This window comes from Stigmatopora argus, chromosome 5 (assembly GCF_051989625.1).
Source record: "Stigmatopora argus isolate UIUO_Sarg chromosome 5, RoL_Sarg_1.0, whole genome shotgun sequence".
Classification (NCBI taxonomy): domain Eukaryota; kingdom Metazoa; phylum Chordata; class Actinopteri; order Syngnathiformes; family Syngnathidae; genus Stigmatopora; species Stigmatopora argus.
In genome coordinates this window covers 3,940,959-3,959,422 of record NC_135391.1, presented here as the reverse complement: position 1 = coordinate 3,959,422, position 18,464 = coordinate 3,940,959, and the positions used below count along the sequence as shown (strand labels likewise).

The 18,464-nt window shown below is 40.2% G+C and overlaps 1 protein-coding gene across 1 annotated transcript in view; it reads right to left on the bottom strand.

Moving 5' to 3' along the window:
• Positions 1-13,644, bottom strand: part of ncor2 (nuclear receptor corepressor 2) — a 52,594-nt gene extending 38,950 nt beyond the window's left edge. The window contains exons 1-3 of the mRNA XM_077600206.1: positions 13,386-13,644; positions 4,528-4,729; positions 3,317-3,432 (exon numbers count right to left, since the gene is read on the bottom strand). Coding sequence (XP_077456332.1) covers positions 3,317-3,432; positions 4,528-4,632 — 221 coding nt within the window. The 5' untranslated portion in view covers positions 4,633-4,729; positions 13,386-13,644. The remainder of the gene's footprint in view (positions 1-3,316; positions 3,433-4,527; positions 4,730-13,385) is intronic.
• Between the last annotated feature and the right edge of the window lie 4,820 nt (positions 13,645-18,464).

The following is an 18,464-nucleotide window of genomic DNA, read 5'->3' as shown; positions in this document are numbered from 1 at the left end:
TAAATCAGTTAATAAATGTGTGGTTCCAGTTTTTGTCCAACTTTACGTCTTTTGAGTCTGTATCCGTTTTTGCTACTGCAACCAAAATGGCGCCATTCAAGTGGCAGCCGGTGGCGGTAGCTCCGTCCACTCTTGCTCGATTTGTTTTTTGCTGCTTTTCTGTCTTAATGATTTGATTTGGTGATTCTTAATGATCCCATTTACTTTGATTTGCTTTGTACTTTGTGCTTTTGCTTTGTTGTTCTGCGGCCTTTGCGACTGTACTGTCTAACTTATAACTATGCCTTTTCTTGCTACCGTCACAATGAAATTTCCTGAACACGGGATGAATAAAGTTATCCAATCCAATAGATAAATAAATAAATGCATCATCAAATAGATGACAGAAAGTATTTAATCATGATGAAAATCTCATACTTTCTTCCTTTTATTAATTTATTCTTGTGCAACGTTCCAGCTAGAACAGCCACAATGTGTGTACAACGGGCTATGAGAGAAGTAAGCAAAATTTCCATCATGGTGTACTGTACTCTCTAATTTGGAGTGTTCTGTCCTATCCCTGCAATACAGTAAATATGCTGTTACACCCCTTGGAGCCATACTAAAAAAAACCTCCGTATCATCACACTATTCATCACATGGTGGCCTAGAACGTTCAACCTGCTCAAACAAAGCCTAAAAATAGTTACATTCTTCATTTTGTATTGCGGAAGACAGCAAAGTATTAAGTTCAAACATTTCTACCCAAGTGAGCAAAGATTAGGAACATGATTTGCAAATTGAGAGGGCAAAATCAATTTATCAAGGTGTCAGGAGTTTTTTCCTAAAGATAAGGACGAGCATGTGATAAAGCAAATAACCTCAGATCTTCAAAGAAAAGTAAAAACTGAGATAGTAATCGATAAGTCCTAAAAACAACAAAACAAACTAACCCCATGTTATGCCTTCAGAAAAAAACTACATCATGGAATGCTCCAAATTTCAGTGTGAGCGAGCACTATAAAAAGCAACCTCGGAGGAGCTAAGTACGCGACTAAAGTATATTTAGTTCAATTGTCAAGAAAAGATTATATCAAATCTGTGATGCAGTCAGCTGCGAATAACTTTGTTGCCAGAGTCAAAGGGAAGCAGCTTTTGAATAGCAGAGGGAAAACACAACCACAATTGATGGTCCCAGCCCACAAAGACCTAGTGTGTGGTTTGCGAACATACCAAGAACCAAGAATCCTTTCTGACTGGTTGGGGTGCTGGAGTAGCATAATCCCAAAAGTCCACTGCCAAGACTATGGATTGCTACTGGAAATATAAATATCCTGGCATTCATAGCCTGATATAATCATGTTAACCAGGGCCTAACTTCTACGAAAAGGAAAAGCTGGCAAAACTTCTAGTGCAGACGTGGGCAAACTACGGCCCGCGGGCCATATACGGCCCGTTAGACCTTTTAATCCGGCCCGCCGACGTTGTCCAAATTATTATATATATTTTTTAATGCGGTCAAAATACAGGAAATCATTGGATGACCTGCATGAGCAATTCTGCCGTCGGTTTTGTGATTTTGGAAAAAATTGACAGCTGGTGTCATGCCCTTTCTCACAAGACCCGGAAATGGTTCCACAGGAGTTGCAGTTGGAACTGATTGATCTCCAATGTGACAAGTTCAACTCCCTGAAAGTCTGAGTTTTAGGCTTCAGTAAGTGTAGCCAAATTTCCAAACATCCAGAAGATGGCACAGAGGATTCTGGTGTTATTTGGCTCTACATATGTGTCAACAGACCTTTAGTCTGATGAAAACCAAGAAAGCACCCCATAAATCCCAGATGAGTGATGAGTATCTTCATAATTAGTCCTTTTTTTCTGTTTATGTTTCATATGTACTGTTAACGGATGCAGTTTTTTATATGTATTGTATCTTGTGCTGACCAGGCCCGCCTGTCAGATTTTTAGTCAATGTGGCCCCCGGGCCGAAAAGTTTGCCCAACCCTGTTCTAGTGGCATAGACCGATGGTGGAATTGAACCCCACTCCACATTGACTCCCATTCTTTCTCCATCTTCATAGATGGCTGACACTTACATAATCACATCAAGTTCAAACCCCTCCCTTCTATCTCCCTATTTTATTTCCTCCTCTCGTGAGCGTGCAGAATAATCTGATCCCCGGGGAGGATTTGTCTGGAGGATGAGAGAACGAGATGTGTGTAAGGGTGGGGGAGGAGAGAGGGGGGAAAAAAATAACAGAAACACCGACACCTAACGACCGGCTCCGTCCGTTCGATTGTCGCCGGCTTGGCTCCGATTACAGCGAGAATAGAGATTATGTGTGCTGATAGTAGTGTGTTACTGTGAAAGCATTTCAGTGTTTGTCTGCAAATCTCCAAAAGGGTAACATTTCTACATCTTACAAAGAAGTCTACACTCCCAATCAAAGAAACTAAGTGGCGCATATTCAAAAATAAATGAATACAAATAAGCCCAGACCGTAAATTATACATGCTTGCATATGCATTTGATTATTGTGTTTGCACGGAATGTTGCATGTTAATACAACAGGCGCTACACTCGAGCATGATTGGATATGAATTATGAGACATGCTATGGTCAGAATTGCTAAGCGAATGGTGAAACATCGCAAATCATGGGGCGATATTATCCTCATAAAACAGGGGTACGGGAAAAAGTTTAAAAGTGTGATTTGGGAGAATGAACTAATCTTTCAGAAGGTGTTAAAATGGAGAAAGAATATTATTACATAAAATGTAGAGGAAAAAACACCAGATGAGATTTTCTACAAATGATGAAGTCTTATTAAAAAAAGATATTTTTGTGAATAAGCAACTCCGCCAATGCCAGACCACGAAGGGATCGGCTGTGTTTTATTGGGTTAGTACCGTATTTTGCCGTTTAAAATACCCGGGTATATGAAATGATCTTTGCTTTTTTGAGCCTCCCGTTTGTGCGCCATTTAATATACCCCTGCCGTTTAATATACCCTGGGTATATTAAATGGCAACTCGGCTTTTTTGGCAAGATTTGTATGGTGTTCATGGGGGCATAATTATAGATACTTAAGTTCATTAAAATTCCAAGTCAAACTTTATTCAGCAGTAAGTAGTTTTAGCCTGCAAAACGTTGATGCACCCCGTCATGGCATAAAGAGTGCGTAGTGGATCGTACCTTCCCGTTTGTGCGCCATTTAATATACCCCTGCCGTTTAATATACCCGGGTATATTAAACAGCAAAATATGGTAAGTATAATACATAATTCCTATATGTCATAGAAAGTGATTGGGATTATTTGAACATGGTAGTTTTACCTCTCATTTCCAGGTTGGAACTCAGAAAGCAACGAGGGCCGACGGCGATGAGGCTGAGCCAGGTGCGAGCTGTAGTCTCTGGCATGATGGGAGTGGTAGTCCATCATTCCAACTTCCTATGGAAGATAATACAAAAAAAAACTTTTTAACATTAACCATTAATCGCTACATGAATAATGCAGACAAATCATCATGTACCAAATTTGGTAAGAACCGGTTACCGGGATCATAGTAAGAATGACAACATCTTACTGATCAAATCAGAGAATCAAAATAGCACAGTTGAAAAAATAAAGAATAAATCCAAAGACAAAGATGAAAATACATTGAAGCGAGATCTCTACTTTTCTACAGAACACAGCCTAAAGCAACAAAACATTCAAGCCCACCTACAACAATACTATAACACTATATCTAATTATAGCTCCAACAGTAACATATGCACATAAAACATCATTTAATGGTGAAACTGGAGGGGAAAAAACACATTTGCAACCTTGACTTAGTTTTGCATTCGGTGAAATCTAATTGGGCTGATATAAATTTGAATATTACTTTAATAAGGCATCAGTGTCGGCCTTGAGAAGCAGCGAGTCACAGTCATCGGCATGAAAAATAATATGTCACATCGGCAATATCCAGACCTCGTTACTCATCAACATTCTTCTGAACGAGAAAACAATTCCGAGATTAACGACGGGGAGAACTTTGTGAAGACACAATTCATCTCCAGCCATGTAAAAGCACAAACAGAAGAAGAAACATCAGGGATGACGGTGCCACTGATATCTAGGACATAATCTTGATAATTAGGACTTGTGTATAGAAACAATCCTCCTCACAATGACAATGCCAACTTCAAACCACTAATGAGGAGCTGGAGTTGTGTGCAAAACATTGGGAGAGTGAGAGGGGATCTTTCTAAAGAAAACCACAAGTGAAATTGGCTGGAGGCAGGCACTGTCAAACAGGTCATCTTGATGACTTCTACCTTGTGGACTTCCTGTGTGGCTCCATTTTTTTGAACTAGGTCTACAATGTCTTGTGTGTCTTGTGTCTGTTTTGCTACTGCAACCAAGAAATTTCCCCAATATGAGATGAAATAAAGTTCTAACCTAAATGTCTATTAAGTGAGCAGCACATTTTATTAAGGTTAGCTTGGAAAGAGGGGGAATTTTAACTTTAATTTAGCTTTAAATTGTGGATCTTACCGTGTGTGCCCTCTGGAGCTGCAATGGTAAGGTGGCTGGGTTTGGCAGGTGCCGTGTGTCCATCGTCCTCCGGCCTGGTGGCACAGACTGGGGATGAGAGGACATCCTGGCACGGCCTCTTCCTCTACAGGCAGGAAGTTGGTGTGGTTTCCAAGCAGATGGGTTTTGTGTGCATGATGGTTTGCTTCCTTAATCCAGCACGCTGCAGGTGAATATAGAAAAGGGAAGAGCAATTTAGTACAAATAAGAACATTGAACATACAATTGCTACAGAACAAATGACATACTATCAGTGTGTGTTGCCTAGAACGTCGTTAGATGAATAGCTTAAATTGTGGCGGGTAGCTAGCAAAAATACTGTTCCAAATTGATAGCCATCTTGATTAATCATTTTTATGGCAGCCTGTTTCTGGAAAACGACTGTCCATCTTTTAAATGTAGGGGAATATAAATATAGAGGATCCAAATAGATCAGGTCACATCCTAAAAGGTTTTCCATTGGACCCACAAGAATTCTGGGTGTAGACATGGCTAGAAGTTGTGTAATGGATAGACAGAGTAACGAAAGAAAAATGCCCCAAAGGGATAAGTGTTCGGATGTGGTCTTAAAGGAAAATGAGACTTCAATCATTTTGTAATTGGAGTTATTCTTAACATTTTCAATCCCATGTTTACCCTAGTAACAGCAGATCTCGCTTCTCAATAACGTTTCAATAGTCCAACAGAATTCACACAACAAATCATATCCAACTCAAACACGGAACACAATGACGTTCGCCAGGTTGGGAAGCCGTTGACTTTAAGAGTACACTGTCAGCTGTAAAATGTCGGACGGAAATATTTTCCTTTTCACCTTTCAAACAACACAGATGAGGTGATGATTCGCACAACACTAATATCACACCACGTTGTTACATTTTTAGATTACAAGCATGAGAGTAAATCTGTTGGCAGCTAAAACAGCATTTTAAGACATGAAGATTCCATCGACATTCCCCTGAGAAAGACAAAGCTAGTACAGCAGACACAGGAGCTGCTGAGGACAAGAAAAAAAAACTGAATCGAGACAAGGGGAAGAAAACAATGAAGGAGCTTTGACATAGACTCTGAGGCAAATGGGGCCTTACAGATGAGAGGCTAAACACATGGACTGGAACTACTACAAACACCCACGGGCAAGCCACTGGCTCGCAGCCAACTGCGGGGATGAACTCAATCACCTCACTCCCTCACTCTAGTATGCTTTACGTAGCCACTTTTTGGAGCTCTCCACAGATTGAAGTGGGCTTCGGCATCCAGTAGTCAATACCTCATTACAAGCATACCGTCCGTCTTCGCACTGAATTGTGAAATGGCTGAGGAAATCCTCACATGGTAGACGGCAGGATTTTAGGCTTTGTTTAGCTCCTGTTTTTTTTAAGAACCCAAATGTTCGCTATCAACATCGTTTTCATACATTTTTAAATGATTTTCAATGTTAATTCATTCAAAAATCGGTTTAGGATAGCGCCTCGAACTCACAAATTATGAAATAAGCGGAAATTCCATCTAAAGGAGGCAAAGCCTCATCATTATCATTTTATTATTTGGATCTCCGCGGGATTTTGTCTCTTGAAAAAAATACATTGGATGGCTTTGAGGCTTAGATAATGTGATGTAATGTGTGTAACTCTATGCGTCATAATTTGGCAAATAAAACTGATGAACATCTGGTTTATGTACAGTGGCATAACTTAAGTGTGAGAATATTGCAAAAGTCTAATAACAAATGTGTTGTATGTTCTGCTGCTGATTATTTAAGACAGAAGTGAAATATTTTATTTGCTAGGTTTGATGTTTAAATAAACAGAGAACTTGTTCTGCGGGTTTGAAAATAACAGTCACAATTGTGTGAAATGGTATTGAAGGGTTTGTATGTATGAAATGTTTGGGATTGTATAAAGGTTAAGATAGAGGTAACTGTGGGTGGCATTAATTCACTTAACAGCTTAATGGCAAATGCTTATTTTCAGTCTTGTGATTTTAGCCTGTCATGTAGTGATTTTCCATGTGTGTGTGTTAAGTCCAGCAAATCTATTTATGGTGTTTATTTGAATCATATCAACATTCAGTGGACTATGATTATGATTGACTGGTCTCCATCGCCAGATGTGGTTTTTCCAACATTACGTCAATAGCATCCAAAACTAGCTGAGCATCCAAAACATACCATATTTTCACGACTATAAGGCGCACTTAAGTCTTAAATTTTCTCCAAAATAGACAGGGCGCCTTATAATCCAGTGTGCTGTATATATGGAAAAAAATTAAAATGTGTCATTTGTTGAGGGTGCGCCTTATAATGCGGTGCGCCTTATAGTCGTGAAAATACGATAACTCGCTATATCCTTGGAAGAACTTCACAAAAACAAACTACATTGACAATTTGAGCAAAACTTTTACATTAGCATACAACACATTGTTGGGTGTGTGTGTGAGGAAACCGGAGTACCCGGAAAAAAAACAACCTACCCAGACTTCCACTTTTTCCCCAGGAATATCGTTACAATAAAACCAAATAACTGCTGCATAAGGTCATTTGTAAAAGAGTGGTGCAGAAAATGAGACGCCTTTTTTGACACGTCTGAGCCCCTTAAGACACGGTGTGAAAACATGCTGACGGTTGAGGTCTGAAATTATGCGAGCATCTCCCGAGTATTGGCAGTGTTATGAAAGCCCACTTGCAATTCACTTCCCATGACAAGTAGCAGGAAATAAAACTGTGGGCTGCACTTGTCTTCTGGGCTGACCTACATCCCCCTTCATGCTACTTAATTATTCAGGAGCTTTGAAATGTTCTTCTGTGTGGAAGCATGCAACCTGAGTGGAGGCTCTGTTTGCCCCTCATGACAGCCGCCTCATAACTTAGTCTATTTTAGTATATGACGTTATTAGTGTGTGCTATGGGATTGAAGAGGGTTCAAGTGCCCAAATGCAATGTCATTTATCAGAATTATTTTCTAAAACACAGTCAATTTGTTGTGTTGACATTCACAAAACATGAAGCGCCCCAAAATAAATGTGAATCACTCCACAAGTGTCAAGCCAAAGAATTTGCGACATGGAAATAAACAATGATCAAGAAATGTTCTATATCAAAGGTTAGACATTACTCAACAGGCTGCCATTGGAAGTTACTATCCCTTTATTCATATTCAGTTTTGAGAAAAACATCTGTACCAAATTCAATTCCTATTGTCAACTATCAATGCATTTTAATGATTAATGTAAAGCAACTAGAGCAAGTGTGTCAGACTCGGGTTGGTTCGCGGGCCGCTTTAAATGTCAACTCGATTTCATGTGGGCCAGACCATTTTAGATATAATATTTAGATTTGTTTAATAAATGGATTAAATGAACTGGATTAAAGGCCCTGAATATTCAGTTTTTATAGATCTAAAACAATGTTTATTTGAGCTTTTTTTTTATATTTTTAGATTTTACAAAATGATTTTTGGACTAAAAACACTGAAAAAATTGATTAAAAAATTACAATTATTGATTTAAAAGGGGAAAAATCAGGAAATGTAATATACATCTATACTCTTCATTTTAATTTGATCTTAAAACAGAAAGTCGGCACTCATGATTTACTTTCCCGGGCCACACAAAATGATGCGGCAGGCCAGATTTGGCCCCCCGGGCCACCACTTTGACACCTGTGAACTAGAGTCTCAAGCGCGACGGGCAAACTTACCAACCCCATTTTAATTTACTACACAATTAATTGACTTATTGCATATTGCGACAGGCTGACATGCCACTAACATTTTCCACAGCAAGGTCATCAACCCTGAGGTGTACGTCCCGGACTGCCCCTGAACAGACAGGATCCACATTACGACAAACAACCCGTGCTGTAACACGTACTCTAAGCAGAAAGGTCCGGCTAATCAAAAGAGATAAACATACTGTACTGCAAGCGCGACCCATAACTGGGGCTTGGGCACAAAACAACAGCAACAGTAATGTCCTATAACATTCTGTCATCTGTAGTTGCGCAACCGAGTCAAGTGAATCACTTACCACAGAGCCATTTCTAATCCCTGCTAATGCGCTGTCTGCCTCTCCTAAAAAGGGGTGACTGGTCTTAACTGCGGCTAAAATTCACACACCAGAACATCACAATAGAAAGCTTTGTGAGGAAAATAAATAAATAAAAATCATCTGGGACTCACGTAACAGTTTAATCTGGGTGAAATATTCAAACCCGCTTTCCTTCTGCAAGTTTACTATTTTTAGTTGATTATTTCCAACGGCTATGTAGGATTTGTCTATTGGATACAGTATGTGTCACCTAATCCATCAGACCGTAGACTAAGAATCACCAAGATGGTGTCTGTGATAATAAAATAGTCTCCAAGGAGCATGTCAGTAGTCTAAAAATAGCTCCAGTGATTGGACAATGGACATTGTCATTTGGTAGGATTATATGAAAATGGAAACAGAGTTTGATTAAAAAAAAAAAGTGTTGCGCGGACAGTTCTTTGTCTCCAAAATTGGATCTGATCAATCAAAGACATAATAATAAGTCTCAAAATATGAATACAGTAATCCCTCGATTATCGCGGTTAATGTAGACCAGACATGGCCGCAATAAATGAAAAAACGCAAAGTATATATTTAAAAAAATATATAAATAGATATGTTTTTTTTAACTTTAGTGCTGAGTGCTAGTATCAAGCGGAAGACAGAGTTTCAGCATGGATTTTCACATTTTTATGAATTTACAAAAAAAAATTAATAAAAAAACAATTCCCCAGAAAAAATAAATTGCGATGTAGCGAAGCTGCGATAGTTGAAACCGCGATATTCGAGGGATCGCTGTAGAAACCTTTTTTTGGAACATATCTAATTAATAGTGTGTAACTATAAAACCATGTTCCTGGTCAATGTGCCACTGGATAAGACAAGCAATTGGACACTTTGCAGCAAATACTGAGATAACATAACATGAAATCCTGAAGTTATACATCCTTACAGGAGGAAGTAACTACTTGTTTGTGATTGCGCAGTCGGTTTTAAATGCCCTGGAGGACATAGGATGCTCCAAGTTCCTGAAAGCTAATCGGGCACCTTTGAAGCTACATTTCACTTACATAAGCAGCTTGGTGATTTTGTTGAGCTGTCATGAAAATGTGACAACAGATGTTTTCAAAATGAACATCACGGTGACCGTTCCTCCATTGAGTAATCCTTAAATATAGGAAATGTGCTCAAACTTTGCCAAATCAGGGCCAACCAAAGTTAAGTGGGATAACGTCCAATTTAATTGAACTTTGCCCGTGAGTAGTCCGGAAAACTCTAGCACCTGGAAGTTATGGGGCCTCTCTGGAACCAAACCAGTGAGAATTTACGTGGAGTTTGCCAAGAAATGCCAGACAGCTGCTCTTTCTCAATTGGAAAGACGGAAGATACCTTGGAAGGAGGATGTGTCATGGTCAAGGCCTCATATTTCACTTTTTTTTTTAGTTTCTGCCTTTTTACTCGGGACATAATATAGGACAATTATTTGGTATAATACAAACAGCAACATCTGCACGCACAGTTCAAAGGAATTTGCAGAACTATTTTTAGGCACTTACAGAAAATAGTCCAAGGACTGTTGATTATGCAACTTCCATCTTTTTTTAAAACTAATAGTCAAAATAATACCAGACTGGTTTTAGATAAAAACCTTAGCAAGGTTTGACAGTCAGCCTTTTTGAGTGATGGCCAAATGGGGCAATCATAAGCCAAGGCGTGGAGACCCTGTCAATGTATTGGCTCCATTATGATAACTTAATAATTACACACACTATCAAAAATATTCCCACCATTTATAAAAATAAAGCTCTTTCATTTTTGGGGCGGAATGAAGCTGAGAAACTAAATGCAATTTTGCGATGTGATGTCATCACTCTTTTATAGGATAAGAGGAACTGATGAAATGATTCATAAAAGCAAAAAATATTTTTTTTAAAAATCGTAGTAATCATCTTATTGGGAACCGGTTCACAAAAAAGGAACCCTTTTCATTTCCCATCCTTCAAGGCATCACAGACTCGATCCCTTACAAAACGAAATCCCCGTTCTGCCAAATTTTGTCACAGTACGCAAGCCAGCGAGTGTACGGTATCCATTTCATTCTATTCAATCTGTGACACGAGGCTTCACATAAGCGGTTTTAAATGGCGGTAGATGCGAGGGAAAATTTGCCTTTTGGTCACCTACAAGCAGGAAAGAAGCGAAGCGAAGCTGCAAGATAGAAAATGGTGAATAGAGAAGAAAAAACACAGAGTAAAAAATGTCAAACTTGCAAGAGGGGGGAGGGCAGCATTCCTAATGGAAATAAAAGGCGAGCAACGTGTAATCATTGTTGCGCAGACCACAGTCTGTGCTGAGAACATATCATTTAAAGCAGTGTAGGACCCGATACAAAGTAAAATTAATGTAGCATAAATTAGAGAAATAAATCGTGTTAATGTACCTTAGTAGCGTAACGCTAGCCCTGCAGAAAGATATCTTTCTGTTAATTATGACTACAGTTAAATAGGATGGATTTTGAGACCAGTACAGAACATGCCTGCAACTATTAATGCGTCATAATGGGTTGCATGATTTTTTTCCTCAGTACTAATGGCACTGTGTGAAATAATGTTACAACTTAACAGTTTGTGTTCATCCTAACATCCAACACCTATTGGACAATTTGGATTGTCCAATTGACAACCATGTTTTTGGAATATGAGAGGAAACTGATCTAGCCAGACAGCCATTGGATAACTAAAGTAAAATCAGATGTTTCATAACCATATTGTGTTTTTAATACTATGAGCAGGGATTTAATAAGGGAGTAAAAGTGTCTCCCACACTGAGCTCTGGATGATCACTGCTTCCTTTCAGGTTGATGAATCTGGTAGCAAGGAAACACTGCGCTCATGCATCACTATTCCTAACTCAAACAATTGTCATGTGTCTTCTCTCATCATAAATAATCCAAGCCATTATAGTAGCACAAACATGTTAAATATATCTTTTCCTAGGGTCGATCTTTAGTCCTGTTCTCTGGCAATTCCACCCTCAACATCCTTCTATCGATGGTACAGGGTCGATCTTTAGTCCTGTTCTCTGGCAATCCCACCCTCAACATCCTTCTATCGATGGTACACGGTCGATTGGTCGCCGGTCTTTTGGTCACCCGGAAGGTTATTGATAATTACCATTTAAATCGTTGCTCAAATTCCCTCAATACAAACTGTGAATTACTATTTAGTCATACTTAATGCCCTAGTAATTATTAGGCTAAATAAAAGCTCCAAATTTCCCGGACTTTAATTGTTTTTTGTTGGAGAACTTGTTAAGACCCTGACTGACGTCGCTTCTTAAAGGGACAACGCATGTACATACAAACTCTTATACACTCACACGTTGGCTCAGTGAAACTGCTCATGGCCATTGTTGGCATTTATTGATGCGTAGACCGTGTTGTTTTACCTTGTTTTGTCGTCAGTCTTTTGGTCGCCGGTGTTTTGGTCGCCCGTTGTCGCGGTCGGGGCGACCAAAAGACCGGCGACCAATCGACCGCACACGCTATCGATAGCTCTCCTCTGGTCATATCCAAACCACCCAAGTCCAGTCGGTCTCCCTGCAGATCACAATATCATCTGCAAACATTCTATTCCAAGGAACTTCCTGTCCCACCACATCCATCAGTCCATCCATCACCATGGCAAATAAAAGGGCCGACCCCTGGTGCAATTCTATCTCAACATCAAACTCTTCTGTCACTCCCACTGCACACTTCATTTCTGTAGTACAACTGTCATACACTACTACTCTACTCTGACATACTTCCCTGCTACTCCAGAATTCCTCATCCAGTACCGCAGTTCCTTTCTAGATACCCTTTAATACATTTTCTGAAGACACAATGCAGCTACTTCTGACCTTCCCTGTACATTTCCATTGCTAGCCTCAATGACAATATAGAGCTTTATTATACAAAGCATAAGATAAAGTGAACAGATGTGAACTGATCATGTATTGTCCATTTAAAAAAAATGACAGACTCAAGTTGTAAACACATGTAGGTGGCTTGGCATAACAATACATACGTCACAAAAGATAAAACCTTGACTAACCCCTGGTAATAACTAAGTAGTACACAATAACATCTCCGTTTTTGTTTTTCTTGTTAAGGTTTCGTCCTCTTCTTCCGATCATTCAACATAGTTAGTTGGTATGCGAATGATTTTTAAAATGCCATCAATAAACATGTTATTACTATTACATATATTTAAGAGCCGACGTTGTTACTATGTTTACACACGCAAACCGGCCGTCTCTTGCGTAAACTACTTCTAAGCATCCCGACAAAGTTACACCACACAATCATAATCTTCATTTTATTGGTGTGATTTCAAATCTTAAATTAGATTTTCAAAGACACTGAGCGTTCCAAAACAAAGCCAAGCGGCCACTTCGTAGCTTTCTGACAGCTAGCCGCGTTAGCCACTAGCTTAGCTTAGCCATGTAGCACGTGTTTGTGAATTATAAAATAATCAACTTCATCTGACAATGGACGGCTCGCCAATTGCGCCGCCGTGACGTTTCGAACCGCACATCGATGCGACGCTTCCTCGCTCCTAATCGCCTCGTAAAAAAAACGAGTAGCTGCAATGTTTACGTAGCCTGGAAAAAAAAGGTCAATACTGCTTCTCGCTTTCTGGTCTTGGAAGAATGACTCGATCCTGTGATCCCACAACACAACACAACACATCAGACAGACAGACCACCCTTAAGCCCACACGAACAGCGAGCAATGGAGGCTAACTAACCTTCGGGACCATTCAATGGCGTTGTTGTACAGTCAAGCGAAAGTCCCGATCGTCGCCAAGGGGGCTTTAGTGATCTCCCCGGTTGGATGGCCCGTGTCCCCCGAGAATTAGTCCAGGGCAAATGCTAGATTTCCTTGTCATTTGTCCCGCGGAAGGTTGCGCTATGTCGTGCCTGGTCCTCCACAATGCACTGATCTACCGTTGCTTGCTGCTCCCTGCGGCCGACACACACACACACCACGTCGGGACTGAACCGCCTCCCTCTCCCTCACCCTTTCTCTCTCTCTTCCTCTCTCTCCCTCTCTTTCTCTCTCAATAAACCCCGCATGTTCACTCTTTCCTCTTCTGGGCTGAAGGGGGACATCTGAGTAAAATGTGAAAGATGGCGAGTGATGATCTCCTCATGTCGCTTGGCATCAAGATCCAATTCAACTTGAGTGTACATTCATTCAGTTGTGGATTCAAACAGTGTTGTGCAGAAGATAGCTAATCATGATCAAGTTAGGGATCTGGAACTTTTTTTTCTTCAGCCTTCAATGAGTCCTATTATTATTATTATTACAAGTGCATTGATCTGAATAGGCAATCAAGATAAGTTTGCCTGAATGGTTGACCACAAATTTAGTTTATTTTTTAAATTTAAAATATTATTCTCACTTGTTCCATAGTTATTACTACTGACAACAATGCCTCACTGAAGATGGCATTTGAAAGAGGGTACACGGTCGATTGGTCGCCGGTCTTTTGGTTGCCCGGAAGGTAGGTGATAATTACCATTTAAATCTTTGCTCAAATTCCCTTAATACAAACTGCGAATTACTATTTAGTCATACTTAATGCCCTAGTAATTATTAGGCTAAAGAAAAGCTCCAAATTTCCCGGACTTTTGTTTTTCTTGGCTTTTATTGATGCGTAGACCGTGTTGTTTTACCTTGTTTTGTCACCGGTCTTTTGGTCGCTGGTCTTTTGGTCGTCGGTCTTTTGGTCGCCGGTCTTTTAGTTGACGGTCTATTGGTCGCGGTCTTTTGGTCGCCCCGACCGCGACAACGGGCGACCAAAAGACCGCCACCAAAAGACCGCCACCAAAAGACCGCCACCAAAAGACCGCCACCAAAAGACCGCCACCAAAAGACCGGCAACTAAAAGACCGGCGACTAAAAGACCGGCGACTAAAAGACCGGCGACTAAAAGACGGCGACCAAAAGACGGCGACCAATCGACCGCACATGATGAAAGAGTGTGTGTGTCACTGTTTTCCTTCAACCTGCACAAGGGACTAAAGATGGAAATTAGCCCTCAGCTAAAATCTTACATATTTACATAATTATGTTCATTAACATGAATTAATTAATATGTGCAGTCCCTTGTTATTAAACAAATCAAACTGAAAGCTCCCGTTTCAAGACTCTGCCTCTCTTTTTCCACCCAAAGAGTATCCATCTGCAATTTCCAAAAGTGCACTTAGTCAGTTCATTCTACAACTCATCTTCACATGAAAAACAAACCTGGATTTGATGGCCAACTATCAAATCTGAAACGGGAATCTGAAGATAGATAAAGTTAACACTACTACTCCTAGAACCCAACCATGACCGTCGCAAATGGAGAACTCCCTAATAGGATTAAACTTTCTCCTCCCATCACAGAGTCAAACGCTATAGTCCATTCTAAACTCGTCGTATCAAATGAATAACAAATAGCTCCCTGACCAAATGTGTGTTTGTGGAATAATCAATAAGATGGTTTCACATCATTTACTCCGACAATCAGTGACCCAATCCTTGCACCCAGAATTTTGTTTACTTTCACAACAGATGTAAACGTCAGGCTCCAAAAGGGGTCCAAAACAAAACCCCTTCAGGCCAGGGGAGCATACATCTGTGCCGCTTGATGCCCACTGAGAAGTACAAGCTGTGAATACAGCAACTTAACATTGAAGGATGAATTTTGGAGATCACCCGACCACATGCTGTCTACAAACTAATGCCCGACTAAATAGCGTGAAAGCTCCCCACCACACACTCCAAATACTGCAGGTGATGGCATCTCCCCCCAAAAATATTACTGTTTTGCTTTATAGAACTACTTTGGCCTACTGGCAAAGCAATGAAAGTATCTGACACGTTCCCAACAGGCCATAAATCTTGACCTAAATTTCGCTGCAGCAGACTTCACTGTGATGTCAGGGGATTGTTTTTCTTTCCTGTGTTTTTCTTTCTGCTCTGCGGTTTGGGAGACCCCCTCTAACCATCAGCGCTCCCGCCCCCTCTTCACCCAACCGTCACAAAAGCGGAGAAGGCAACAGTCGACTTCAGATGGGCCCGAACGTATGGACGGTTAATCTATCCCACATTGCCGCAATGGCCAATTTGTCAACTTGCTGATAAAACACAAATGTTTTTCACTCCTTGCGAGTTAAAACCCCCCCAAAAAAATCAAAACAGCATCTCTAAGCAGTCGACAGATTTCAAAGGCTGTCAGTTGATGTGTATACCACGCACTCATTACAGCTCTGAAGTGAGGGGGAAAAACTGAAAATCTCTGCACAGAGAGCTAGCTCGAGGGAACGTCATAATCAAAACAGAAATTTGAAAGCCTGCCCCAGATTAATGAAGCCTATATGTGTGATGGCTTTGATTAGAAATTAAAAAGTACCAGGTTTGGTGCGTTTTTGCCCTCTTCACATACCTAAGGCACACTTAAGTCTTACATTTTCTCCAAAATAGACAGTGCGCCTTATAATCAAGTGTGCCTTATATATGGAAAAAAATTAAAATGTGTCATTCATTGAGGGTGCGCCTTATAATGCGGTGCGCCTTATAGTCGTGAAAATACAGTAATACGTCAATAGTGGAGCAACTTCACTGAACTGAATTTGCAATCAAATCCAAAAAAAAAAAACTTGTCTTCCTACAGGAAGTAATTGATTAAATATATGAATTGCGTGATACGGTCCATAAATGTTAACTGAAACAATATGTACAGCTATTACTGTGTCTATGTGGTAATAGTGGAGCAATTTCATGGAACTGGATTTAAAATCAAATCTAAGACCAAGGCTGTGTTTACACCTCCATCTTAGCGTTAAACATTTCAAATATATCGATATTTTGATGTGAATTTTGTCGTTTTTATGTTGGTGTCTGCCCAAATATCAAATACCCAGACACAGACTTCACATTGCTTTACGTTGAACCTCAACTCATGTTGGCCAACGTACGGCTAACTACAGACTGGAATGCTAACCAAACAACATTTCCGATATTGCCTGTGGCTACAAAAGCATGTTAGGTGGAAAAAGGTGTGCAATTTCAAAACAGCTTGGAACCACGATGCAGTCACATATTTGGACCAAGACTGACTCTCCAGCGACGTCTCAGACTGACTATTTACTGCGCGCCAAAGTTCGCTAGTTTGTATTTACACCAGTCCAAAAGGAACGTACCACCCACTTTTGGGATTTAGCCCGAACCAAAACAGGACAGGTATCGATACACCCCCCCCCCAAAAATTGTGTATTCCTAAAGGACCTACCATATTTTGCTGTTTAATATACCCCCCCATTTAATATACCCGGGTATATTAAATGGCAGGGGTATATTAAATGGCAGGGGTATATTAAATGGCGCACAAGCGGGAAGGTACGATCCACTACACACTCTTCATGCTGTGATGGGGTGCATCAACATTTTGCAGACTAAAACTACTTAATGCTCAGATTAAAACTACTTACTGCTGAATAAAGTCTGACTTGGAATTTTAATGAACTTAAGTATCTATAACTATGCCCCCATGAACACCATACAAATCTTGCCCAAAAAGCGGAGTTGCCGTTTATACATTAAACGGCAGGGGTATATTAAATGGCGCACAAACGAGAGCCTCAAAAAAGCAAAAATCATTTAATATACCCGGGTATATTAAACGGCAAAATACGGTAATGGATAACACACATGTTTTGTGCGCTAAGGTCATGAATCTTACCTACCTGAAACAATATGTGCTGTAATTCATCTTCTGGTTAAGTTACATACCACGTTCTCTTTCTGACCCTATTGTATATTTGAGCTAGAATTCACTCAAGCGATCTGGGATGATTAGTTTACAGATCAGATGCAACTGCATTATCAAACGAGTCCAAATTTCCTGTGCAGAGTCAGGCCCACAATGTATTTACAAGCACTGGACCTGGTCTGACTTCCACCTTACCTCCACAAAGACGGCTCTGAGAGGAATGAATGCGGCATCTGAGTGAAAAGCCGAACAACTGCCCGCATTGTTGAAATTCCGGCTTAACTTCCTGACTCTGTCTGCACCTGGCTTGCAGCCAGTGTGTGCTTTTCTTTTCATTTCACCCCCTTCCTTTTATTAAAATCATATGTAGACTTATCTTTTGCTGTTGAGACATTAATGAGCATCGCACACAAGAGGGTTCTGTTTTCAATTCTATTCGAACTCTATTTTTAGTCATTACTAATGAATGTTAGGCTATTTGTTTGCGTGTACACATACAAATCAGTTCAAATACTTATTGTCAATCTCTGAATACGTTAGATTAGAGTAAGAATACAGATACGCGTAATTGTAACAATTGTATGCCCCAAATATTTACATATACACAAAGTCTCCAATTACGTATCCTTCTATTTGTTTTGTTCATCCATTAGAAAGCTTGGGGCCAACAACGAAGGCTGAAAGGAATCGTTTTGTATTTGTTCAGTCAAATGTTTCATGCCCAAACGAGATCACACAATGAGATACTTTCGGTGTTTACATTCATTTTTGTAAAGAGCTGTAAATTCTGATTACAAAATGGAAGGTAATGGTAACACGACAGTTCCATGTTAAAATATTCCGCTACTCCGCTAATCCAATCATTCCCAAATTCAGTGTTGTGGTCGCGGTGGGCACGGCAAGAACATTAACAACATCCAAGTGAGCCCCTATGATGAAATTGGCAGTGTGAAAGCATTACTCGAGCGCAGTCGACCATCTGTTAGCTTGCATGGTCCAAAGACCTTGTTTGAACGTGTTTCAGCAAGATTGTATGACATCCATTTTCAGCAAGAGGATGAACAC